Source organism: Mercenaria mercenaria, chromosome 1 (genome assembly GCF_021730395.1).
Source record: "Mercenaria mercenaria strain notata chromosome 1, MADL_Memer_1, whole genome shotgun sequence".
NCBI classification, from domain to species: domain Eukaryota; kingdom Metazoa; phylum Mollusca; class Bivalvia; order Venerida; family Veneridae; genus Mercenaria; species Mercenaria mercenaria.
In genome coordinates, this window is record NC_069361.1 from 49,322,577 (window position 1) to 49,350,142 (window position 27,566).

The 27,566-nt window shown below is 35.9% G+C and overlaps 1 protein-coding gene across 6 annotated transcripts in view; it reads left to right on the forward strand.

Annotated features, from left to right (window-relative positions):
* LOC128558199 (uncharacterized) overlaps window positions 1-27,566 on the forward strand; it is a 79,671-nt gene that overhangs the window by 33,489 nt on the left and 18,616 nt on the right. For 3 of the 6 annotated variants that reach the window (XM_053547035.1, XM_053547040.1, XM_053547044.1), the window contains exons 14-26: window positions 5,396-5,608; window positions 7,576-7,627; window positions 8,001-8,107; window positions 9,504-9,638; window positions 11,434-11,734; window positions 12,962-13,315; window positions 14,012-14,090; window positions 15,065-15,117; window positions 15,634-15,753; window positions 16,169-16,276; window positions 16,536-16,601; window positions 18,072-18,110; window positions 18,709-18,750. In XM_053547035.1, coding sequence (XP_053403010.1) covers window positions 5,396-5,608; window positions 7,576-7,627; window positions 8,001-8,107; window positions 9,504-9,638; window positions 11,434-11,734; window positions 12,962-13,315; window positions 14,012-14,090; window positions 15,065-15,117; window positions 15,634-15,753; window positions 16,169-16,276; window positions 16,536-16,601; window positions 18,072-18,110; window positions 18,709-18,750 — 1,669 coding nt within the window. The remainder of the gene's footprint in view (window positions 1-5,395; window positions 5,609-7,575; window positions 7,628-8,000; window positions 8,108-9,503; window positions 9,639-11,433; window positions 11,735-12,961; window positions 13,316-14,011; window positions 14,091-15,064; window positions 15,118-15,633; window positions 15,754-16,168; window positions 16,277-16,535; window positions 16,602-18,071; window positions 18,111-18,708; window positions 18,751-27,566) is intronic. The other 3 variants (XM_053547051.1, XM_053547056.1, XM_053547060.1) reach the window with 2 other exon arrangements.

A 27,566-nucleotide genomic window follows, 5' to 3' on the forward strand; every position in this document is an offset into this window, starting at 1 on the left:
GCCTCCGTGGCCAAGTGGTTAAGGTCGCTGACTTCAATTCACTTGCCCCTCATCGATGTGGGATCGAGCCTCACTCGGGGCGTTGAATTCTTCATGTGAGGAAGCCATCCAGCTGGCTTACGGAAGGTCGGTGGTTCTACCCAGGTGCCCGCTCGTGATGAAATAATTCACGGAGGGGCACCTGGGGTCTTCCTCCACCATTAAAGCTGGAAAGTCGCCATATGACCTATCATGTGTCGGTGCGACGTTAAATCCAAAAAAAAAAAAAAATATAATAGGGTTTCTCCTGGCGGGGATTACTTATTTACACTGTCTTGTGACTTTGGAACATGATGGGGGTAAAAGTGAGGTTAGGTGCACCATAGCTCCCAAGTGGTGGTTTTGCCACTGACCGTTCTAAGGCGGTGCCCCACTGTGTTCCTGTATTTGTTTGTTTTGTCTTTTTGTGTCCAGTTTTGTGTGTGGTGTGCGAGAGTTGTTCTTGTGTGTCTTTGGGGAGGCTGTGATTTTTGAACTTGGCTTTCCCTGTTGGATATTCTTCCTTGTTTTTTTTTCTAGCCAAGTGCCCGCCCATGATAAAATAATGCACGGAGGGACACCTTGGGTCTTCCTCTACCACCCAAAGCTTGAAAGTCGCCACAAAACCTATAATTGTGTCAGTGTGACTTTAACCCCTTTGAAAAAATAATTAATAGTAAAATATGTCCCAACCCACGATAAACACTATAGACAAAGGCGGTTATAATTGCTAATTTTCACAATCAGCGCAGTTGCGGATAGACGGGATCAGCTTCCCTGGCTAATAAGTAAATATGGAGAGGTTAATTGTAAGTATACACACATTGCTCGATCTTGCTTTGTTAGACTAGAACCTGACAGACAGATTGTATGACACTGGCACAAGTCAACTAAAAATACATTGTATAATGCTGACTACCAATACTGACAGCAACATATAAACGATAGCAAAACACCTATGTTTTGAAAATGATGGTCCGCCAATGTTTTTCCATTGTTGGATATAGAGAAACACAAACCTGCACTGTCATAGGGGCTCCAGGGTCTATCGGGCTAACTCCTTCACCCAAGAATTGCCAAGAATCACTGCTATTGTAATATAATTAAGCTATGATTCCTTCTATCAGTAAATTGATAAGATCCGCTTCCCTGACCACTAATAAAATATATGCCTAGCCAGGATAAGCACCATGGTAAAGGGCGATGATAATTGCTGATAATTGCGATAAAAACATTATCACTGGATCTTGCTAAAGTAAGTGATCCTGGGAGTCAGTACGAACCAGTATCACGCCCCTAGACTTTTCCGTCATAAAGCATTTCAACGTAATACTACAAATTTTGACGCTTTTTAAAAATTTTTCGTCATCAAGCTACAGTCACACATACGGATATGTCCGTGTGTTGAGGTACGGTGAGGATTGGACTGGTCTGTGGTGGCGCGGACACGGATAAGTACGGAGCAGTACGTCTTAGTATGGAAAAATGGTGAGAAACGGGGAAAAAAATACAGGACGCGAATATGTACTACGTTTAACTACGTTTAACTGCACCTGGCAACGGTAAACTGCGTTGAACTACGCTTTTGTACGGGCAGCCTCGGATAACTACGTTCAGCTACGGATCAATACGGCTAGGTACGTTTCACTACGGATAACTACGTTTTAGTACGTTTAACTATGGATGTATAAGCTTCAACCAAGTTGGACTTAAGTCACGCTCAAATGGGTACGGATTGCTCAAAGTTTTATGCATGTTCAAAAGTTGGAGAAACATGCAAGCTGGGATAAGTCTTGAATACGTTGGTAGGGATTGATACGGATTACTACTTTGAGGTACGGGTCGATACGGATTACTACGTTTCTACCCTTGGCTAGTCGTAGCTATCCGTGCCGTATGTGTGACTGGGGTATCAGATTTTTTTAGTCTGAAAATATACCTGTTCTTTCCTACTGTACACAGGTGAGTTCCATCCTGGCTGTGGGAATCCGGAGATGGATTCTAACAACCTTGCGGTCCTTCTCATTCGACATATCATCTAATACTAAGGAGTTCACTTACTCTAACATGCCATAGTAGGCCTTTGTAAATGCAGCCTGGAAGAAAGACAGTTCCAAACTTCGAACAACAAGGAAGCACAAACATATATACCATCAACGAATATGTTATAGGTGCCCTGATTATAAATTCTTTAAGAGTCTATCAAAAATGGGTTAGTTATGAATAATTATAACGGATGTTGCCATCTGTTTAGTTTATAGAATCACTTAGACCGTAAACATAGGTAGAGATTGTTGAGGAAGCACATCCTCATAGAAAACGATCTATTATGAAAAAAGCATGTCTGACTGGACATTGTTCAATAATCAAGGATGCGTATTTGGATATTTTAGTTCTACAAAAACTGTGTAGATTAACCCGAAATTGTATTATTTGACATTCACAAAATATGTGACTTTTGGAGAAAAACGCTATTGATGTGCAGCACCACAAGCCGAATCTCCTAAATCTCTAAAAAAAAAAACAACAAAAAAACCCCCAAAAAACCCAACTAAATCAGTGTGTAGTACGAAACAAGTTGCATTTAAACGTTTTGTTTATATTTATTCTATGAACGAACCCTTGAACAAAAGTCACACAACCAAGAGCTCTTGAGTTTACATTTATATAGATAACTGTTATTTGGTATTACTCTCATCAAATATTTTGAATGATATTCTGTAAACTTGGTTGATAGTGTGAACACATGTTTCCATCTACGTGTTCCTCTAATAATTCTGGATCCAATTTCTTGACAGTTCTTTTGCTGCTCGGTTGTAATATAATTTGTAATTCATACAACATTTTGTTTACTTTTATAGTTTGATTAATTTCATTTATTAGATATCAAGTTCTAAGGGCTAAGTTGGTTAATTTTGCTCCTCGGCTAAGTATTTTCCCCATTTTTTGTCAATTGCCTTTCTCTGTCAAATAGTTAAGAAATTCACTATTTTCAATAACATACATATATATTGCATTAGTTCAAAGGTTAAGAGATGTTTGTTTCGGAAGTGGCAAATGTGTTCCGTGTAAAAACTGCCACTTTTCATCCAAAGTTTGTAAATAAACATTTGTTCATTTGTTTGTATTATATTTGAGTTACTGGATATTATTATTCCGAGTAGTTTTGCATTCATTGTTCAGTTAATTGTGATCCAGGATGCTACTATCTCTTTAAGAAATGTGAACTTAGAATTGAGTTCATCTGCATCTACTTTGCTAGTAACATATTCAAATATATGTTCTCCATATTATCAGCAGAACAATATAAAGATAGATTTATTCCATTTAGCATCACTTCTTTTTACCCAGTTTGCTTACATAGAGTTTAAGAGACAGCCTATATCTAACATTTTCAATAATACTCCATGTTTGTATAGGCCTCATTTGGCGACCAAATTAGTTTTATTTTGTTGTAGGAAAGGTTATATTTGTATGTCACAAAGCGCCTACTCTCAGAACAGTACATTTTGATATGTTTAATTTTAAATCCGATATCTGACTAAACGTTTCAAATGTTGTGATGAGATTTTGAAAAACCTTTCCGTGACATCTAAGAAAAAGCTTGCATCATCAGCAAAAAGTGTTTGTTTTATTTCGGTATTTAGCATTTTAGTCCTTTTATGTTTTTATCATCATTTAGTCTTTTCATGTTTTAAACATTATTAAATATTGTAATAATTCTTATGATAAGTAGATAAGAAAAGATTGGACAGCATTGTCTTACTTTTTTTTTCGATTTTAAAAATGTCAGATCAGTTAAAGACTGATCCATTGTTTTCAATGTTGTATATTACGTTTCCTTTGGATCTTTTTTCTCTAGATCTGAAATAATTTTAAAGTATTTAGTGTTTTTCCATTCAGCTGTTGCTGTTAATAAAATACTTCCAAGTTTTTAATCCAAAATAGTTAATGTTCTCGTTTTGAGTGTTTAATTATTTTAAAAGTTTATCATTTTCGGGAGATCTATTTAATTTGTTTTTTGTACAGAGAATCGTATAGACTTGTTTCTAATAGTACGTTTTATATTTGGGTTTACGTTACTATTAAGTTCAACCATTTTCTTAATTGCTTTACGTAAAACATCTTAGAATTCAGGATTAAGTACTATACTATCAAATTAATATAAAGTAGCCAGCATATTTTTATCACTTTACTAAGACTATTTTCACGTTTACGACTGAATGATCTGACCTATACTTTGGCGAAATAGTATATTTTTGAAACAACGTAGATAGGAGTTTTTGTATTAGAGTGCCTAGTATAGCTTTTACTTTCGGGGCTAATTACCCTCCAAACATTATGAAGACCATTGTTTTCAATAATCTTGTTCAGCTTGTATTCGTGTCAGGTCGTCCGTTAATTTTTAATACTACGACTGATAGTGTTTTATTGCTGTATTCTTAAATTATACTTTCAAACACGTCAAAAAACTTCCATTATCATTGTTTGGACAATTATTTATTTCAAATCTTAAAAATGATAGTCGACCATTTATAATAGTTCTTTATATTATAAAGTTTAATCGTTAAAGCTGTTGTTTATAAAACATATATACCTTTGCTCTTTGTAATACCTCCACTTAGATAAATATCATGTTTCAATGCTTTTTTCATATATCTATGTCTTTGTCTTCAATACAGTGTATGTCTTATAAAAACAGATTTCATACACTTTGCTTTGAAATATTCAAAACCTTTGAAGTATTCAAAACCTTTTAACCGTTTTTGACTAGATGACAGTCCTTTTACATCAAATGTACATAAATATAAAGATTTTATATTACTTTTGTCATATTTTCATATTGTAAACACGTAGAAGCTTTTTCCAAACTGAAATTTGGATGACATGTACAGTATTACACAATGATCTTAAAACTGACTTTCAGTTACCATAAATGTGACCCACTGACCTACTTTCATCATATTTTAGTATCAGTTTGACATTTGAAACATGTTCACAACAGGAAACATATTTCAATGCTTATTTGACTTTCTTACTTGATCTCTTACACTTGTCAATGTAGCTCACATTACTCAGATGAGCGATCCAGGGTCACCATGTCCCTCTTGTTGTAATTTTATCACATTCTATGACATGAATGTCTGCGTTTGTTTTAAAAGTAGCACAAATTTGGGATCCTGAAAGTGTCAGACCTTACATAAGCAATACATGTATAATTTTGCGGACCACGTAATATAGACGTGTGTTCGTTTATTATCTCAGGTTACGTTCTGTAAATAGATCTAATACAAAAAAATGAAACTGATAATAAGACTCACCATAATCGTAATTATTTCTTAGTTTGTGTTTACACTGCCTGTTGTTTACAATCACAGCACGTTATATACAAACTGAAGGAGCTATTGTAAAGATTGGAATCATTTCACAAGAACTAGATGCAAGCAATGGTAATGACGGTGATGAAGTTGAATTCAATTATGACGCTGAGGCTTTTGCTTTAGATGATGGGGCTATTACAGATGTCGACGGTTATGACAGTAGAGACAATTTTGAAGATTTTGGCTGCAAAGTGATTCTTTTGACAAAGGTAATCTCAACTCTAGAGCTTAGATATTTGATATGTAGCATTGCCGAGTGGACCTCTACAAAATTTGTTCAAATCATGACCCCCGGGGTCAAATTGACCCCGACCCATGGGGTTACTTGATTGTACATAGAAAAATCTTGAAACTTTTCTAAAAATAAACCAGAAGGCCTAGAGCTTAGATATTTGACATGTAGCATTGCCTAGTGGACCTCTACAAAATTTGTTCAAATCTTGACCCCCCAGGGTCGGATTGACCCAACCCCAGGGGTTATTTGATTGTACATAGTTAAATCTTGAAAAATTTCTAAAAATAACATTCCCTAGTAGACTTCTACAAACTTTGTTCAAATCATGACCCCGGGGTAAAATTGGCCCGCCCCAGGGGTCACTTTATTTTACATAGGAAAATCTTCATGTAAAAAAAACAAACCCAGAAGGCTTAGAGCTTAGATTTTTGACATGTAGCATTGCTTAGTAGACCTCTACAAAATTTGTTCAAATCATGACCTCCGGGGTCAAATTGACCCCGCCCCATGGGGTTACTTGATTGTACATAGAAAAATCTTGAAAATTTTCTAAAAATAAACCAGAAGGCCTAGAGTTTAGATGTTTAACATGTAGCATTGCCTAGTGGACCTCTACAAAATTTGTTCAAATCTTGACCCCCCAGGTGAGCGATCCAGGGTCATCATGACCCTCTTGTTTATTGTTTTTTAACCTTAAACCTTTCATGAACATTTATCAACATGCACAGTTGTACCCTTCCTCCACCTCGCTTCTCCACCCAGTCACCCCCATCATCCCAGTCATGCTCTTTCAATTCCCCACCACCCTCGAACATTTTTTTTCCATTCTTTATTTTCCATCGATATTTATTATCAACATATGAAATTTCATACCCTAACCGGTCACTCAAACCCCCTCCACCAATCCCCATGAATATTAAATTTTATCAACTTTCCATGACTATTTATCAACATGTGAAGTTACCAAACTCCACCCCCACCTCCCTCCACCCTACACACACACACACACACACACACACACACACACACACACACACATCTGTATTCACCAACATTCCAGATTTCTTACTTGATTGTGCTCTGTTCTTTTAAATTCAAATGTAATGAAACTATTTGCTACTTGGTAACATCCTTAATATTTTGCCGAAAATGTTTCCTTGCCATTCCTCACCACAAACCCATCAATTCATCGAATTTGCTTGTTTGTCATCATATGAAAATCGAAGCTATCCTGTTCTGACTAAATTTTTGCGTATGTAAAAATCATCAGTGAATGAAAAGTATTTGACAGAAATTTAGAAAAGCTGCATGTTTTTGAAACAACAAACACTCTTTTATTGAAATAAAGTCCTGGGAAGTTGTTTAAATGTAGTTTTTATAAGTTATAACTGAAAAATGACCAAAACTATCCTGTAAACACTAAATCAGTGCGAATGTAAACAATGGCAAGCAGAGAAAAAACTAATAAATTTTTGTTTAAAGCTAAATGGTTTGAAAATAATAGACATTTTCGTTCCGATATATACACGGAAAAGAACTAAATTTATTTTCTTTGAATCGGAATGCAGGAAAAGTTTGTTAGCCATCCTCCATACCATACAGCACTGTACTGTTTAATATTAAACTAAGAGTTAATTATTTGATTGATAAATGAATCATTAACAAGAAGGTGTAGTTGTAACACCTTATTATTGATATACATTAAATATGCAGAAAAATGCCAATCATTCTTTTTTATGAAAATTTAATATAAATACATTTCTTAATATGTTGAAAAAATCAAAATTACCTGAATTCTTCTTATTTATAATAAAATATGTCTTCCAGGCTTCAGGACTGGCATTATGGAAATCTTCATGCAACCCCGAGATCAGACTTGATTTGAGCCTTACCAAAATGGCTATAATCGCTTGATTAATCATGATTTGTTTTTGCTTTCAGCATTCTTTTGATGCTTCTAACAACAAAGCAGAACCACATCTTGAAAACACAGGTAAACACATCATAAATTATTTTTGAATTTTGCAATGATGTAAAGTATACTTAGTCTGTTATATAACTGTTTCTGAAAGGTCACTTTGAAATAGAATAAAGGTTACTTTTTATAATGATTTCGTTGATATTTTTAACACTTCATTTATTTCATCTGTGTGTTATCATAATCGTACCCCTAGGGTAAAACTTGAGTAACTGTTTATTATAACTAAAGAAGCAGATATAATTACCGTGCAGTGATATGACAGTATGTTTTTGGTTCGACGGCAAATATAAATTATTCTACTGCATTTAAGGTTTAGATTCTTAGACATTTTATTTTGTAACGCCTATTCAGTATGTATCTAACAAAATTCACTTGACAAATTTAGAGAACAAAAGAAAAGAGTCATTGAGGAAGAAACACCAAGATGTAAACACTATCGTATCCTCAGCAGACAACGATGAATTTGAAAAAGGCAGAAACGCACATGCGAAGGTACTTTCCTTCAGTACAGTCCAAACGTTGTATTCTTTGTGTGTCCATTAGGGTAATTGTGCGAGAATTGTGGTCATTTAGAGCATCTACTGTGTTAATACCCCTGAAAATTGATACTGACATATAGGTTTCAAACGCGATTTTTATCTATAAAAGACATTAAAAGAAATTTACGCAAGGCATTTAAAGAACTTCAATGGTATATTGTGACAAAAATATTTGATACCTGATAAAATATGTACAAACAGAACCGCAGGTAGGTCTATACATTACGTATTGTATAATCAAATATTTTTTCATTAAACTCTCTTTAAAAGTATGTTTTTGAAACATCCTTTAACAAGAGCTCCACCTAACGGGGCATAATACACCCGTTCACAAGCAGACTGGGACAGGGCAGAAAATACATAAGCTGTGGTGGATAGAGTATATGTGTGGTTGCGGGTTACAGTATCATAAATTGGACCAAAAGTGAAAAAGATACACGTGTGTGTGGTTGGTAGGTGGGGTTGGTAGCTAGGGGGGTGGGGGGGGGGCGGGGAGGGGTATTAGGGGCGTCAGGATGTGGATGTGGGATACTAAGATGCATTATAAAGAACCTGAAATGAAAGTAAAAAAATGTGTATGGGGAAGTGTATGGGTTTGGTATCCATGTGAACTTGCCACTGACCCAAAATACAACAGGGATCCAGACTCCAGTGAAACTTAAAAGTCGTTGTGTAAATTTTGAAAGCCATAGCTTTTATATTCCCTGACTTTGGGCCTCTTAAACGAAAACAAAAATGGTACTAGAAACTAAGTCGGATCCTTCACTTTGAAACATTGACCCCAAAATCGTTAGAGATATTTCTGTAGGGAAATTTGGTCATCGTGTAAAATTTTAAAATCAGTAGCTTTGTGCTTTATGGCATACAGTCCGGAAACCATTTTCAGTCTAAAAGTCAGTGGCCTTGACGTTTGACCTTTTAGCCAAAATAAACAATATGAATCCTCTTCAAATGGTGCTTATAAAACCCATAAATGTTTGAAGCAGTTGCTTGTATACTTCTTGACTCTGATCCCGGAAGTAAAAAAAAATACCAGAAGTAAGTCAGGCCCTTGTGACCTTGCTTTTTAACCAATGAACCAAATAATCAAGAAGGATCTACCTCTAGTTGTTCTTAATCATCCTGTAAGTATTGAAAGGTAAAACTTTTACACTTATTTACTTAGAGTCTGGGAAGGAAAATGACGACAGACGGACGGTTCGACATCCCTATTCCATAATACGTCCTGTTTCTACAAAACGGACGTATAAAGTTAAACACACAATGCTGAAATCATTAGCTTACTTGTTCACAATACATTGTACTTTATATTTGTTACCATTTCTAGTATTTTAATGTTATTATTTCAGTTTAGCAGACCGGTTTCAGATGTCGAAAGTAAGAAACAGAATGAGAAGGTACCAATGGAAATAAAACAGAAAGTAGCCGAAACTTCTAGCTTTTATCATTCAATACAAGCGATGGCAAAGTTTATAAACACTTTGGTAAATAAATAAACACCTTCATACTATACAATACTAATAGATATGGTAATAAACGCAGATATTGCTATTTTTATAATATTATGATGTTGAGAAATATTGTCATTTGCATCGTTTCCGAGCAAAGTAAATCTATGATCAGCATACTAGTAGTTGATGATGAATAGCAAGATGGTTCAATTTATCACATTAAGACAAAATATAAAGCAGGACCACGGTTTGTTATACATAAACACAACGAAGAGGCTGTATACAGCTGCCTTATTAGATCATGAGGGCGTAGTTCGAGTAAATAAATTTACTCTGCGTAACCGACTCTGTTAGAGTGTTTGAATATATTAATAAAATCGGTAATTTTAAAAATCCTTAAAACGGTATTCAGCTATCAGCGTATGATTTCAATTTGTATATGCATTTAACTTAAAGAAGAGGATGAAATAAGGAAGCACTACTTTTGGGCACATATATGGCGACAAATGGTAGCATGACGTAACAGCAATATGTCCGTGTATTAATTATTAAAGCATGATGAGGGGTTACGCGTCCCACGGAATAATAGATAGATGTCCACTGATTTTTTCGCGCGCAAAATAATTCAGAGTATGTGATATAAATGCAATAGCATTTTGTAACATATCATTACTGAAATGCCTTTTGTTTTATAAAATATTAGATCAAATACTGCATCACTTTTTCTCGCCGCATGAATAGCACCAAATTCACTTTTGACATCATTATTGTCATGTTAATAATGAAAACATACCAGATTTTCCAAATTAAAATATGATGTAATACTCGTTTAAGTGAATCATTAACCGTAGTATTTACTAATTTAAAATTATAAATTCAATTTTTGTTTCGGGAGGCTAATTAACAAAGTTTAAGAGAGCTTACGGGCGAGGTGAAGACGTTGAGTGAAACAAATTATATTATCCTAGGTGAAATGACCTCAAACTGTTCTTCTGAAAGAAATCACTCTTATTATGGCTGCGAGCGTTTGTTTTGGGTTTAACGCCGTTTTTCAATAGTATTTCAGTTATGTAACGGCGTGCAGTTAACCTAACCAGTGTTCCTGGATTCTGTACCACTACAAACCTGTTCTCAAGTAACTGCCAACTTCCCCACATGAGTCAGAGGTGGAGGACTGATGATTTCAGACACAATGTCGTTTATCAATGAGTCAAGGAGAAAATACGCCCCGCCCGAGGATCGAACTCACGACCCCGCGACCCGTAGACCGAAGCTCTACCTACTGAGCTTGTGCGGGCGGGCGTGGGCGTTTGTGTGTTCAAGTCACGAAATTCTGTTTTTGAGAGAAACTCTCGTCTTGACTTTAGTTGAAGTATTACGCAGCTGCTTGACAAAGCTTGAAAGGTGCCAGGGGCTCTGACACTGTTGTAGATGTTACTTGTCCATATGACTTAAATTCCGTATAAAAACGTTTTTGAATACAATATCGAGTAAATTATAAATAATACACCCGCCGGACACTTTTTAAATGTAAATTTTCACCCTTAAATAACAAGTAGTCCATTAATTTTAATTTACTAATTGTATTTAACCGATGTTTTGCTTTTCTATAACATTCGAATAATGTGTCGTAAACATAAAGGTACACTCTCATAGTACATGCTATCTTATGTTGTCCCCTGGAAGATTAATTCCCTTTAGACGCTACTTCTCAGATGTGAAACGGATGTGCGCAAGATAAGAAATATCTGGTATTTTATTTGTAAAACTTCATTTTGAACCTTATGTCCTAGTCTGCATTATGATATTATAAAGTGCACTTTTTCAGAGACCTCTAGTCGTACTGGGAATGCTCACACTAGTGGATTCTAAGTCTTTAGCTAGCAGAAGTAGAGGTGCAACCGATCAAAATATTTATTCGTACGACCTGCTTATTACAAGTCCCTGCAGTCTAACAACTTTTAATAGATCACAACCATGTCAACTTAGTGGATATCAATTAGCAGATACGATCCAACATTGCGGATTCCAAGAAATGTGTAAAGAAGGATACAAAGCGAGATGTGTGAACACGCTGCAAGGTGGTATGGCGCATATCTGCTCCCCGGCAAATCTATCATGCCAAGAGGGTATGTAATCGTATAGATTTATTATTTGCTTTTACTACAGACACAAAAATAAACATTTATAAGGCAAGGTAGACACAAAGTCTGATATCTATATTCTCTTTTGTACAATATACATTGTATCAACTGAAAAATATTTCATCAAAAAGTAAGATCTCAGCTGGACAGTTTGTGTATTGATTAAAATTTTACCCACAATCTAGAAAAAACTTACTTTTATATTACTTTTGTATTTTTTGTTTCATATGTGACGTTTTAGCTTTAACAGTGGGAGAAAACCCCAGATGCAGAAGCGAGGGGCATGCGAGTTTAATGATAACTTTAGTACATGCTAAATGCACTGTGCTTTCTAGCTCACTTGAACTTTGTTCATGGAAAGCTATTGATATAGGTGTACGGTCCGTCGTCCGGCGTTAACGCTTTAACTTAAACATCTTCACCCTAGCTGTAGGTATTACAAACAATTGATCTGTAATACCTTAGAAAAGATCAAGTGTGTTCAGATGGTTTTGTTTGGCCTCTTTTTATAGGTCACCTGAGCGAACAATAGAAAAACCTTCAAACAGAAGACGGTCTGAAGCATACTTGTACAGATGTCAATTCAGTTCATTTAGTTCAAATGGTTTTGCTGACCAATAGAGGCCACCAGTTAAAATTATGAAATGACATTTCAACCTATCTTTTGCACAAACCGTTTGTATCAAGTCTTTGTTCAAGGATGTAAACATTGTTTCACTTGATTCCTGAAAGGGATTGCCTGAGCTATAAGAAGAAAAAACATTTTACGACTTCGTGACTTGAACCGTCTGATTTTTACACTACTTTGTATGAACCTTCGAAGTTTATTTACAGGTTCTGCTGGATGCTATTTACTAGTATTTTACTAAGATAGGCAGACAGAGCTTAAAGTAGAAAACAATCCTTTTAAACTGCTCTATACAATAATTGAAAAAATGGAAAACCAAATGTCTCCAAACACGACATAAATTTGGTGCAGGTTTGGTTTGACTTACGCTTTTCATTGACGGTAGTGGAAATGCCACGCCATGTTGCCCACGCGTTAGCAAAAACCTAGTTTACACCTCTCTCAGGTTCGTGTTCATAGTAATGCTTGATTCATTTTATTGTGAGCCTAAATACTGTAAATGATATAAAAATCTTGTAAACGACTTCTAATTATGTTAGAGAATTAGCGCCTAAGGACATTATGTTGAATTTTTCACTTATCAGGCATACGGAGAAAAGCTTGGATAGATAAGGACAATCAAAGTGTTGTAAGAGTTCAGGAAGAAAAGTGCCCTAAGGGCACATTTCAACCCGCCAAGTCAAATTGTTTTGACGCATGTACGGAGAAACATTTGGATACCACAAATATTCCGGAGAAGTATGTGTTATACCGTAAAGGCAACGCCAGCTCAGCGACATATGTCTACTGTAATTACAAGAAGAGATATTTCAATCTAAAAAACAAAACATTACTTAACTATGATCAAGAAAGTGCTTACGATCATTACTTCTGTTTGCATATAAATGACATTCCTCCACATTTGATTAATTGTTCTGGACAGAAATCGCCGCTTCCAAGTAAGTAAAACATTGTAATTCATGTTTGATATTTATTACAAAAATAAAACAATTTTGATGTTATAGTTGATAAAAATTGACTTTTTAAAAATCACATATAAAGCAAAACGTCCTGTTTAAAAGAATCGTAGATAAATATAAATCAGTCTTTCCAACAAAAACCAGAAGGAAAAGAGAAGTGAACAAATATCAAAAAATACACAAATTACAGTATGCCGATGTTGATACTTACATGTATTAACATTTTGTAATTGTTAACTGTTGTTACCCAGAACTTAAAACACATTGTGTTTCCGTACTATCCAGCTAGTCTAACCAGTACATAAACAAAATATTGGGTACGTAAGTTTGAATCCAACCCTACGATTCCCTACGTTGGTACCAAAAATATATACAAGCATACTGCGGCATTTTATATATTAGAACATTTGATTTCTCGAAAAGAAAATTTATTTAAGACCGTGTAAAATTAGACATGGGTTTCATTTGTGCTTGCATTAGTGTTATATTAGCGAACAGACTTATTAACAAATAAATCTATGGCAGCCAAGTATGAATGATGGCATTAGAAATGAGAACAAATAACATAATGCAACACAAACAAGTATTTTATGTTCACCTACTGAATACTTTTGTTACAGGTTTGTTTTACTACTACTGAGTTGTAATCAAAATTTTTCTTCTGTTTTATTAAAGACGGTACATGCGCCTCTGAATGTTTGCCAGGAGAATGTAGAGATGACCATGACGACTTTATCTGCAAATTGAATTGCAGGTAAGTGCTTAAATATTATTAAATAATAGTTAAATAGCTACATGTACAGTTGTAGGTAAATTCTTAAACTTAAGTCAATCTCGTTTTAATAATTGCAGAGTTGTTTCGTCATATTCAAATAGATATAATTATATTAGTCCTGTGGGCTTCTGAATTTGGTCCGGTGTTTCTTAGACCCCTCATTAAAGCAAACAACAACCACCCTAATATTAGAATTAGTCTCTCCAATTAGCCCCCCGAGAAATAAGTGCTTGTTGTGAGCTTATAGGATCGTTGATATCCGTCCGTCATTCATACAAAACATTTTTGGGCAGAGCAGATATTCTTTATATAGCTATAGTTGAAACTTTGAACATATTGGTGTCAACAAATGCTGGCCTGATTTCTTTGCTATTTTGTATTTTGTAAAGTACTTTTTTATACATTCTCATTTTTTTGAAACTTTGGGAATCATGAGTCTTTGTTTCAGAATTCAAATGTCCATTAGACAATTTGCTTACTATTTACATGTCGGTTTATGTTTGAATGCCAAACGATGAAATGAAATATACAATGCTATGGCTGCTGTATAAATTCTACTCTCTTGAAAGATCTTTTGAACATTTTAAATGTTACAGCTTCATTTAGCCATGTTAGTTGAAGACAATTGTCTTATTTGTCTTACATAAACATCTTAGGTGAAAAAGACATTTTTGGTTCAGTGTGAGCTGTTAATATGATTAAATAGTCTGGTATCGGTCGTCCGTCATCGCGAAACATTTTAATAACATGCTCGTGGTCACAGTTTGGTTTCTGTGTTTTCCTTTGTTATGTTCTCTTAAAAATACTACACTATTATTTGTTATTGTAACAGTGAAAATGTTTGCATTCTCTCTTGTCATGTGCCATTTCAACATTAAATTATTTGCACATTTGTTATTCAACACGAGCGTTTCTTCGACACCATACCTCTATATTATTGATTTCACTTTTAGTCACAGTGCAGTGGACAGTGATGATGATGATAAAGTTGTACAGCTAAATGAAGGTTTGAAACTAACTAATATAGATAAGAAAACAACGCAAGAATATTCTTATTACCGCATGCTTGAAAAAGATGACCATGTTGCATGTTTCACTTTATTTAATTTTGGTTGGTTGTCAGTTGTACAGCTGATACAAAATTATTCAGTAGTGTTTTCTGTTTAATACATGGACATACTCGTATTTAAACTTACTTATGATATGGGAGTTATACATAAATTTTGCTTAAGACAAAATGTTTCTCTGAAAGGTTATATTTTTATCTCCGGCGTCTCCGGGGCCAGTTGGTAAATACCACTGATTTCAAATCACTTACCTCTCACTGCAGTTTGTTTGAAACTTTGCAAGTTTTCTTACAAAAGGTCGGTGGTTCTAACAGGTATCAACTCGGACTCGTGCCTGAAATATTGCCCGATAGCTCACATAGGACATTCCTCCATGATCTAAAGCTTAAATGTCGCCATTAGACACCAAGGAAAGAAGCATTTACTGCTAAATGCCAGTTTTCTTACATTTATAGATGAATGCCATAAAGACTATGATCTTTGCAAAAATGGTGTATGTCACAATACGCCTGACGGCTACATGTGCGAATGTTCTGAAGGGTTTACGCTTGACCGAAAAACGCAGGAATGTCTTGGTATAAATCGGTCGTTACCTTTGATTTCTTTCAAAAGCACTGTTACAGTATAAAATGATTACAGTTAGAAATAAGATACTGAATATATCTAAGTATTGTTTGCTCCAGAGGTGACACAAAATTATATAAAAATGATGATAGCAAGTCGTAGCTTTTAATTTGAGCTTGAAACAGATTTTAAACGTTTTGATGCAGGGAACGCAGTGATCTAAGCCTTTAAGAAACTTTTACATAATGTATATAATGTATACATGAAATACAAAATACATGATTGGATATGGACTGTGTATAAAATAATAATTATATAAAAAGTCACAACTGAAAATGATCATGTGAATTTTTTTTCCACCATACATATAGTAAAGATGAGTGTACCGAAATAACAAAAATGTTATTTTTATATACATTTTGCAAGAAACCCAACTGAATCAGAATGTTATCGAGGTATACAAAATACAAGAGCCAGACATAACACAAGACAAGCCAACATATACGAACAACTTGTTAATTGTGCTATCATCAAGTGAGTTAATATTCATTCTTATGAAAAATGTAAAACATTTTCAAGTGAAGGACTGTAATGATTATTTCTTTTCGTGTGTATAAGAATTTTACAATTTTATAAGCTTAATGCTTATCGTGTATTAGTATTAGTGTATTTGTTATGTAATTATTTCACACTACAGTAGAATTCATTTACTGAAATGTGCCAAATCGAATTTACTTCCTTTGTGATGTAATACCACTTTAGAAAAATAATTTAAGAAGCAGTTTGTTTTTAGTTTCAGGTGTTCTTCTATTACTGCTGATTGTTCTCGTACTTACCGTTCTGTGTTTAAGATATCGGCGTAAGTAAATAAACATTTTTATTTTTGTATCACGTTTTTACCAGTTTTCAAATTTAGTGTTATTGCAAACAGATTAATTACATATGGGAATTGAAGGAAAGGAATTCATTTTCAACTAAGAATGTGTTTATCCCCTTGAAATTTTAAATTTTGTCATTTTTTTGTCATTTTGTCTCCCCCATACAATGGGGGGTTACAAATTGGTTTTGCCTTTGTTGTCCGTCTGTCCGCCTATTAAGCTTTTCCGGCTTACACATGTCAACTGCTGGCGGATTTTAACGAATCTTCTCATGAATGAATTGTACCAAGCCTAGTTGTGCATATCACCGACACGTTCTACTTCGCTGCACAAAATGGCCGCCAGAGCTGAAAATAGAAAAAAATTGTCGGGCTTTCACTGGTTAAACTGCTGGCTGCTGGATTTCAAGGAAACTTCACAGAAGTGATCAGTACCAACCCTAGTTGTGCATATCGCTGATACGTTCTTCGCTGCACAAAATGACCACCATAGCTAAAAATAGAGAAATATTGTTCGGTTTGCACAGGTCAAACTAGTAACTGGATTTCAACGGATCTTCACAGAAGTGATCAGTACCCACCCTTATTGTGCATGTTCGCTGCACAAAATGGCAACCAGAGCTAAAAATAGAAAACTCTTGTCCGGGTATCACAGGTCAAACAGCTTGCTGGATTTCAGCGAAACTTCAGAGGAATAATTAGAACCAGCCCTAGTTATGCATATCGCCGACACGCTACACTTTCTACACAAATTGGCCACCAGAGCTAAAATTAGAAAAAATCTTGTCCGGCTTTCACAGGTCAAACTGCCGGCTGGATTTCAAGGAAATTTCAAAGTAGTAGTTACAACCAACCTTTATTGTGCATTACGCCGTCATGTTCCGCTTCGCTGCATAATATGGCCACCAAAGCCAAATATAGAAAAAACTTGTTCAGCTTCCACAGGTCAAATTGCTGGCTGGATTTAATCGAAACTTTATAAGAGTGATCAGTACCAGCCCTAGTTATGCATATCACCGATATGTTCAACTTCGCTGTACAATATAACCGCGAGAGTCAAAAATGGAAAATTCTTGTCCGACTTTCAAAGGTCAAACTGCTAGCTTATTTCGATGAAACTTCACAGGAATGATCAGTACCAAGCCTAGTTGTGCATCACTGGTATGTTCTGATTCACTGCACAAAATAACCACCAGAGCTAAAAAAAATTAGAAAAGTCTTGTCTGGCTTTCACAGGTCAAACTGCTGGACAGACTTCGACGGAACTTCACAGGAGTTATCATTACCAAGCCTAGTTTTGCATATCGCCGATACGCTCCGCTTCGCTTCACAAATGGCCGCCAGAACTCAAGGTATACATAGGGGTAGACATATGTTTTTGTGACAAAAACACTTTCTTGTTTGTTTTGATGGTAACTATGTTTTTATGAACATGATTTTTTGACATTTTAGGTAAAACAGCCAGCGACGCCCCATCTACTTCATCTGATGGTACGTAAATTAGATGCATTCACATACGATAAAACAGAAAGTTTTAACATGCAATTAAATATCGTCTACGGAGGCCGGTGTCTCTTGGAATATGGTAAAGATTTCTCAAATGATGAGACGAATGAAATTTGGGAGAACTTCTGTCGAAATATCAGAAACGTGAAATATGCAATATATTTTCATCGAAAAGATACTTCTATAGAACAGTGAACAAAAGAAACTTTTTCTTAATTTTATTGTAAGAAGAAAAATTCAAAGTCTTTCTTGACTGTTTAAATACTGCATTTCAGTAACACTTTTTTAAGAATTCTTTAGCAACTTTTCCTTCCATTGACAAAGATTGAGAAAAGCTGTTTCGTAGCTGATCATTTGTACAAATGACTCGTGTCATGCTAAAGCATGTTTGTAAAACTGGATAAGATGAAAACAACAAAAAACAAGAACAACAAAAAAACGACAACAAAAAGCAAAAACACGAAAAAAGAACAACAAACAAACTGTGTTTCGATGTTTTTTTTTTACAAAACAAGGATCAATGAATTTGAATTTATTTAGTAGTCGTTCATATTTTCGTTTATTTGTTTTACTTTTTTCACAGGAAGTGAAGAGTGTACGCCGTCTACTTCGTCTATGTCGACTGGTAAGCAAATTGATTAAACTCTATAGGTCGTTTTAGGTACAAGTTCTATAAAGTAAACAGTAGTTTCAACGACATGTCTTTTCTGACAAAAAGGTCGACACAGGCTTATGGATGCTTCTGAAATGCTTTGACAGGTAGTGTTATGATATTCTTGAATTACATAAAAGCAACATGAATAGGCAATTTGAATATCCGAGATAGACAAGGACTTGCAAATGCACAACGTTCCTGATTATTATTAATCTTGGAACTGTTTAACAATATTAACCTTTCAGTAGCAATATTTCTGTTATTGACGTAATATCGATATCTATAACATCGCCTATTGACAAATGACGTTTAATTAACACTTGGGATTAGGACTCGCCCCATTCCGTTCCTGTCAACTGTCATATAGCCAGTATCCTTCAAACAATCTGAGCATGGCTAGAGATCTTAGACCGTTTTTGTTACAGCTTCAGCATGTTTAAAAATGTACTTTTATCATCAATTATTTTCATATTACAAGACAGGAAAGAGTGCAATCTACACTTGAAAAACCTGTTTGCGCTGGGTACCCACTCTGTATCGCAGAGTATGATACATATAGAGTTCTATAGTAACAGTATTCATTTAGTAATAATCAGTGAATCAAGTTTGGTGCGCGACTCTGTCGGCCTATATGATATATAACGCAAGTATCCATCGCACAGAAGTGTTCCGCAGCAGAAAAAACTGATTGATATTTGAAAGTTATCGATTCCTTGTCGAAAGCCGAATGTCAGTTGTCCGAAACGTAGTCGGTCGTTTTAATGGTTACAGACATGTCGATTGATCACAATGATTGATAGGTAGATGCTAATTTAAAAACTGGTACTACGAGATTTAATTGACCAAAAGGTTCCTTCTAGCCATATGCAATGTCAATGATTTTTCCTTTAAGAAAATCTTATTTCAGCATCATATTACAAATGTTTAATATGACAGTTGACGATAGTCTGTTAGTTTACTTTATGTTCATTATTAAAATCTTCGAACTTCAGTGCAGAAGTAGCAATCTCCAGTATGTTTTCATCACGTAATTAACGAAAGCGAGCATCTGCATATTACATACATGTAGGCCTACACAAAACAGCTTCACATATTCATTCACGAAACGCAAGAATAGGAACTAGACAGGATAAAAAACATGAAAAGAAGCATTTTCAAACCTGAATTGCACAGATATATCTGAAACTATAACACGATCACGTAACCAGCGATTATTTCTGAACATGATTATTTAACAGGAGTCTATTTTTACATTGTGCATATTCATTATATTAATCTCTATTCCACATTATCTTATAGTCAATGCACGGGTTAGTATTGTTTCTAGTCTGCCTGCTGTTAATAACATGCATTTCACAATATATTTACAAAAAGACTATGAATACACATTGGCATAGAGGTTATTTGTAGTTATTATGCGTGGGTCCAAAATGGCGGCATCCTACTGTTATACGGATGCCTTTGGCAGTACCCTCGTATCCATTCCCTGCTCATTCAAGTGTGAAATGTTTGCCAGGAGTGTTCCCACTCAAGAGAAGGAACAATAAAGAGCATTCAATTTGATTGTTAATTTTGTTAAAACATGCAAAAATTGTAAGAGATAAAACAATGTTTTTCTTCTCCGCCTATCCTCATGTCAATTTCAGAATGATAAAAAGTATTGGTCAACAGTTGGCAGGCACGGGGGAGAGATGGGGTAGAAGGGGCAAGACCTCAAGTGTCTGTGGTTTGAACTGTCCGTCCGTCATTCTGTAATTCTGTCTGTCACATTTTTGCGTATAATAAAATCTTCTACTGTGGAATACATTTTGGTTCATATCCTACCATCGTCCATTGCCTAATTATCAAAGTGCAATTGTAGGATAGTAGAATGGTAGGATGGGTTATGGTATGGTAGTAGGATAGCGATATTAAATTTGTAGGACAGCGATGGTACCCAACTATTCTATCCTACAAACCTATCATCGTTATCTTACCATTCTATTATCCTGCAGTCTTATTGATATCCTAATATCCTACTGTCCTACCATCGCGCTTTCATAATTGATATCTATCTTGATTAGCGTTGATTCTAGCAGACAAGCGCGCACTGGTGTAGGGCAATGGTCTTTATTCACAGGTTAAAATAAAACTGTAAATATTACAATGGGAAACAAAACATGTGGTCTTTAGAGCCAGATGGTCTCTGTTCAGAGGTGGTCCTTAAAACAGGTTCGACTGACAAACAAATCCTACAGTTTACGTCCAAACGAAACATGACATACACTATCAACATAAAGTTGACATGCAAATTTTGTCGGGAGGTTCAAGTCGAATTATGTTATTTTTGCAGCTGGCGACTTCATTGACTTTTAAACCTATTCTCTGTATATTGTGTCAATCACGTGATGAAAACATACGTGGGAATTTCGAAGATTTTGATTTTGAACATAAAGTATTTTCAGCAGGCTGTGTCACACAGAAAGTTTAGGGTGAGAAGTAGCTTTAAAATGTTCGTTGGGGTGTTACTAAATAAAGCAAAATATCTGTGCATGTAAACAGCAAGTATGGCAAAATAAAAATAGAAAAAAATATATGGCAAGTAACTGTGTTGTAGATTCGAAAAATGAGAAAATATACAACATTTTTAGCTCACAAGAGCACGAAGTGCTCAAGGTGAGCTACTCTGACCGGTCATTATCCGGCGTCCGTCGGCGTCCGTCGTCCGTCGTTCGTCGTGCGTCGTCCGTCGTCCGTCAACATTTGCCTTGTGAACACTCTAGAGGCCACATTTGTGACCCAATCCTTATGAAACTTGGTCAAAATGTAAGTCTTGATAATCTCTAGATCAAGTATGAAACTGGGTCATGTATGGTCAAAAACTAGGTCAGTAGGCAATACCAAAGGAAAAGCTTGTGAACACTCTAGAGGCCATATTTGTAATCCAATCTTTATGAAACTTGGTCAGAATGTTTGTCTTGATGATTTCTAAACCAAGTTTGAAACTGGGTCATGTGTGTTAAAAAGCTAGGTCAGTAGGCCAGATCAAATGAAAAGCTTGTGAACACTCTAGAGGCCACATTTGTGACCCTACCTTTATGAATCTTGGTCAGAATGTTATTATTGATGATTTCTAGGATAAGTTCGAAACTGGGTTATGTGGGATCAAAAACTAGGTCAGCAGGTTAAAAGGTAGGTCAGTAGGTAAGATCAAACGAAAAGCTTGTGAACACTCTAGAGGCCACAGTTGAGATCCTATCTTTATGAAACTTAGTCAGAATCTTTGTCTTGATGATCTCTAGGTCAAGTTTGAAACTAGGTCATGTGTGTTAAAAAGCTAGGTCAGTAGGCCAGATCAAATGAAAAGCTTGTGAACACTCTAGAGGCCACATTTGTGACCCTACCTTTATGAATCTTGGTCAGAATGTTATTATTGATGATTTCTAGGATAAGTTCGAAACTGGGTTATGTGGGATCAAAAACTAGGTCAGCAGGTTAGATCAAAGGATTAGCTTGTGAACACTCTAGAGGCCACGGTTTTACCCCTATCTTAATGAAACTTAGTCAGAATATTTGTCTTGATGATCTCTAAGTCCAATTCGAAACTGGGTCATATTAGGTCAAAAAGTAGGTCAGTAGGCCAGATCAAAGGAAAAGATTGTGAACAGTTAGAGGCCACATTTGTGACTCAATCTTCATGAAGTTTGATCAGAATATTTGTCTTTATAAGCTCTAGGTCAAGTTTGAAACTGGGTCATATGGGGTCAAAAACAAGGTGACCCAGCAAATCAAAGGAAAAGCTTGTGAACACTCTAGAGGCCACATTTGTGACCCAATCTTTATGAAACTCGGTCAGAATGTTTGTCTTCATGATTTCTAAGTAAAATTAGAATCTGGGTCATGTTGGTTTAAAAACTAGGTCATAAGGACAGATCAAAGGAAAAGCTTAGGAACACTCTAGAGGCCACAGTTATGAACTAATCTTTATGACATTGGGTCAGAATGTTAGTCGTGATGATTTCTAGGTCAAATTTGAAACTGGGTCATGTAGAGTCAAAAACTAGGTTACTAGGCTAGATCATAGATAAGCTTTTGAACACTGTAGAGGCCAAAGTTTTGACTCAGTCTTCATGAAATTTGATCAGAAAGTTTTTCTTGATAATGTCTAGGTCAAGGTTGAATCTGGGTCATTTGGTATCAAAAACTAGGTCACCCGGCCAAATCAAAGGAAAAGCTTGTGAACACTTTAGAGCTTTAGAGGCCACATTCGTGACCCAATCTTTATGACACTGGGTCAGAATGTTAGTCTTTTGATGATTTTCCTGGTCAAGTTTGAAACTGGGTCATGTAGAGTCCAAAACATGGTTACTAGGCTAGATCAAAGGATTAGCTTGTGAACACTCTAGAGGCCAAAGTTTTGACTCAGTCTTTATGAAATTTGATCAGAATGTTTGTCCTAATCTCTTCTCTACGTTTCGTTCTAATCTGGGTCATGTAGGGTCAAAAACTAGGTCACCCAGTCAGTTCAAAGGAAAAGCTTGTGAACACTCTAAAGGCCACAGTTGTGACCCAATCTTTATGAAATTTGGTCAATATGTTTTCTAGGTCAAGTTCTAATCTGTGTCATTTGGGGTCAAACACTAGGTCACATGGTCAAATTAAAGGAAGGTTTTTGAACACTCTAAAGGCTACAATTGTGACTCAGTCTTTATGAAACTTGGTCAGAATGTTTTTCTTGATGATCTCTAGGTTAAGTTTGAAACTGGTTTATGTAGGGTCAAAAACTAGGCCAGTAGGCCAGATCAACTTTGGTGAACGATAAAGGGCCATCATGGCCTTCTTGTTTTTTCTTCTTGTTATCTTTGTTATACTATTTCATATATCTATATAAAATCAATAGGAATAGTAATCGTCAAGTGTGCGGTGTCAGACTGCATATTTTCAAGCTGTTAAACGCCTTTCGTTTGATATTTTAAAGTTTAGGTTTTGTGTTTGGCCGTTTCTCAACAGTATATCAGCCATGTAACGGCGGGCAATTAACCTAACAAGTGTTCCTGGATTCTGTACCTGTACAAACCTGTTCTCCGCAAGCAACTGCCAACTCCCCCACATGAATTATCAGAGAACGAATGATTTATCAAATCATCACGGAGAACATACGCTCCGCCCGGGTATCGAACTCGCGACCCCGCGATCCGTAGACCAATGCTCTCCCTACTGAGCTAAGCGGGCGGGCTTGTTAAGTTCAGTAGCTCCATTGTTTATCAGTTCTCAGTTAGAGTTTAGCAGCTCCATTGTTAATCAGTTCTCAGTTAAGGTTAAGTAATAAATACTGTCAAAACCCCTACTGGCCGACTGATTGTTCCAATTCCTATATGGAATACTAGTCGTATCGGGTAATTTTTTTTTAAACTTTCATCATTTCATCTCGGGTAACCACACACACGTTTACATTTGAATTTTGATGAAACGTGTCCAGTTTTATTACACTTCTGTGTGTTTAAAAAGGTTGTGGTCACAATAAATCGAACAAAGTAACCTTTGTTAACATACATAATCAATGCATTTATCTACTGTTTGTTTAATATGTGTTTTCTTTGAGGTGCAGCTATACCATTTATTTACAATGGTGTTGTATCTCAGATTCAGTTTGTGATATTTCATGAAATAAGTAAATGATATTTAAACTCGTTAGAGCTGCGTTGTGCGTTTATTGAAAAGAACTTCTAGGTGAACATGGATATTGGTACTGATTTGTGCCATTTCTATATTTCATTCTGAAACAACGTCACAAAGGCAAACGTCGTTATTGCGCTCCGCCGAACGTCGCCCGTCAAATGTCGCCCCGCTAAACGTCGCCCCGTCGAACAACATTATGGCATCCCGATAAACGTCGCCCCTCTGAAAATTGGCGACGTTTGTCAAGGCGCCATTACGACGTTTGGTGGGGCGACATTCGGCGGGGAGACGATTGGTGGACTGACGTTCGTTTTTTTTTTGGGGGGGGGGGGGGGGGTTTAACGCCGTTTTTCAACAGTATTTCAGTCATGTAACGGCGGACAGTTAACTTAACCAGTGTTCCTGGATTCTGTACCAGTACAAACCTGTTCTCCGCAAGTAACTGCCAACTTCACCACATGAATCAGAGGTGGAGGACTAATGATTTCATACACAATGTCGTTTATCAAATAGTCACGGAGAACATGCGCCCCGCCCGAGGATCGAACTCGCGACCCCGCGATCCGTAGACCAACGCTCTTACCTACTGAGCTAAGCGGGCGGGCTTCTGACGTTCGGTGCGAAAGTCATAAAGACGTTTGTCGTGGTCGCGTCTATAGAAAGAAATGGCACAAATCAGCAACCATACATGAAGGATTTAACAGTAGAGCTATTTTCGCTTGTCGGTTATACTTTAACCGTAAACTATGTTTATGCCTTTTAGTAACGATAGCGGAAATCAGATAGGTAAACATGATTCTATCTCACCCGCGTATTAAAAAAAGCATTTCTTTTGTTCGCTTACATTTCTACCTTTTTGAGTTGTTTGCGAATCAGTTAATTTTGTTATACGCATGTGCATTACTCACATTAGTATTCGATGTGCGAAGTCGAACTTGGTCAATCATGTTTATGCCCTGGAACAGATTTGTTTTCAAAACTTTTATGACTAATGATTTATACCCCGGAACTTGATATATACGCGAGGTATGCTCAGAAGCTGAACTTCTAACTTGGATGCTATGTAAGACGGGTTAGCAATCAAACAATTAAATTCTGTAAAGCTATGGCATAATAAATGAAGCGAATTTATTGTCAGTATTTGGAATTATTTCAGGTGTTAACATTTTTCTTGACATTTTTTTATCTTAAGAAAGAAGGTAAGTTTTCTGTTGTAAAAATGTACACACGAGATAACATGCACATGTAGGATAACTTTCTTTTCCGTATGCTGCGTCCGGGCTTTGCTCAATTTCATTGAGATAAATGACGTAACACTATGACCTCTGCTTTATCAAACGTGCATAACTACCTTAAAATACCTTTTTTACAATGTAGGTCATGAACTAACAGTATAACGAAGGAAATATAAACGTATCTTATTTGAGATATACAGTAAATCTGTCTGGTATTCAGAGCTTGATGCATTTGTTGTCAAGTCTTTTATATAAACATATAACAAAGGGACTTGGTGCATTTATTGTCAGGACTTTTATATCGATATATAACATAGGGAACACAATTTTTCTAAGCATTCCCGATATTAATTGAGACATTTCCTATATATATCTGCCCGCTCTGACGTTGAAATATTAGTATATATCATCCGGGGTATGAGCATGCTTCTGAAATTGAATTCTCATTTTACTTCTCGATATCCAATATTTTCTAGTGATAATAAACCAGCGTACTGCAACGATGCAGATTACATTTCTGGTTCTAGCTATACATGTAAATGCAATGACTCTGATTTACCTGTGACCTTTCATATTTACCTAACGGTGTGCAGACTTCCTCTTTGCATTATTGTTATAATTTCTAAATCCACCTTATGTTATTGTTTTGATAAAGTTCCATTTGAGCCAGTTTTAAGGCATCCAATCCACAAATAGATAACATTTCGATGCCAGGTGACCCCATATTGTTTTTGGTATCATCTGAAAGAGTTGTGTCTCCTGAACAAGAATTAGCAAATACCGGTAAGATGGCCATAATAATATACACGAATCATTACAGTCGTGAAATGATAAATCATACACTGTAATAATTGGATTTCTATTGAAGAATCATTGAATAAATAATACCCCTATTACTTACTTTGTAATGTAATTTTCTTTTTCTTTTTTGGTAGACAACACACTTTCAGATAACCAAATTATACCTTAGGTGTTGTATTTTCGTATCCTCTAGTGAAAAGACTTAGCTATAAAAAGAATAGTCTGCTGTATGTGCTTACTGGCTTTTTAATGTGGTTTTATGCTTACAAAATAGTTTCTTTCATTGGCTTGGAGACTGAATTAGTTTTATCTTTTTATATATTTTCAATACCATTGGAATGGTACTTGCTACATGTGCGAAGACTTATTTGTCAAGCATGTACTTGCCATATACTAAATCATCCATTTTTCAAAAACATAAAATTGTGTATATTACTTGTCACAGCGCAGGTGTAATACCAGGATGAATGTCATTCGTCTCTGATTTTGTCGTCATTGTACAGAATATATGAATGAAAATGTAGATACACTATTACTTTGGATCATTGAATTGTAGATTGTTCAACTGGCCCTACTATATATTGGGGAATGACAGTTCTTTATGTAGATGTAGTTTACATTACCTTTGCCATAAAATACTGTTTCATTTAGCTGCCAACGTCATACGTGTTTATTTCACCAGAGTACAACGTAGTCAGTATAATGTATTGTGATAACTCACCGTCCGTCGTCCTTCCGTTTACTTTAGACGCCATTTCGTCAGAAACCGTGAGTTGGAAGCTGATAAACGTTTGAACGTTTACCGCTTGGTTGCAGATAACATTTTCTCTACCACCATTTGTCCCATTTAAACAGCTTCATAAAAATGTTCCTTGTGTAACCTTCTACAATCTGACGGCCTGCATAGCTCAGGAGGAAGAGTGTTGGTCTACGGATCGCGAGATGGTGAGTTCGGTCCTAGGGCGGGGCTTATGTTCTCCGTGACGATTTGATAAAAGACATTGTATCTGAAATCGTTCGTCCTCCACCTCTGATTCATGTGAGGAAGTTGGCAGTTACTTGAAGAGAACAGGTTTGTACTGGTACAGAATC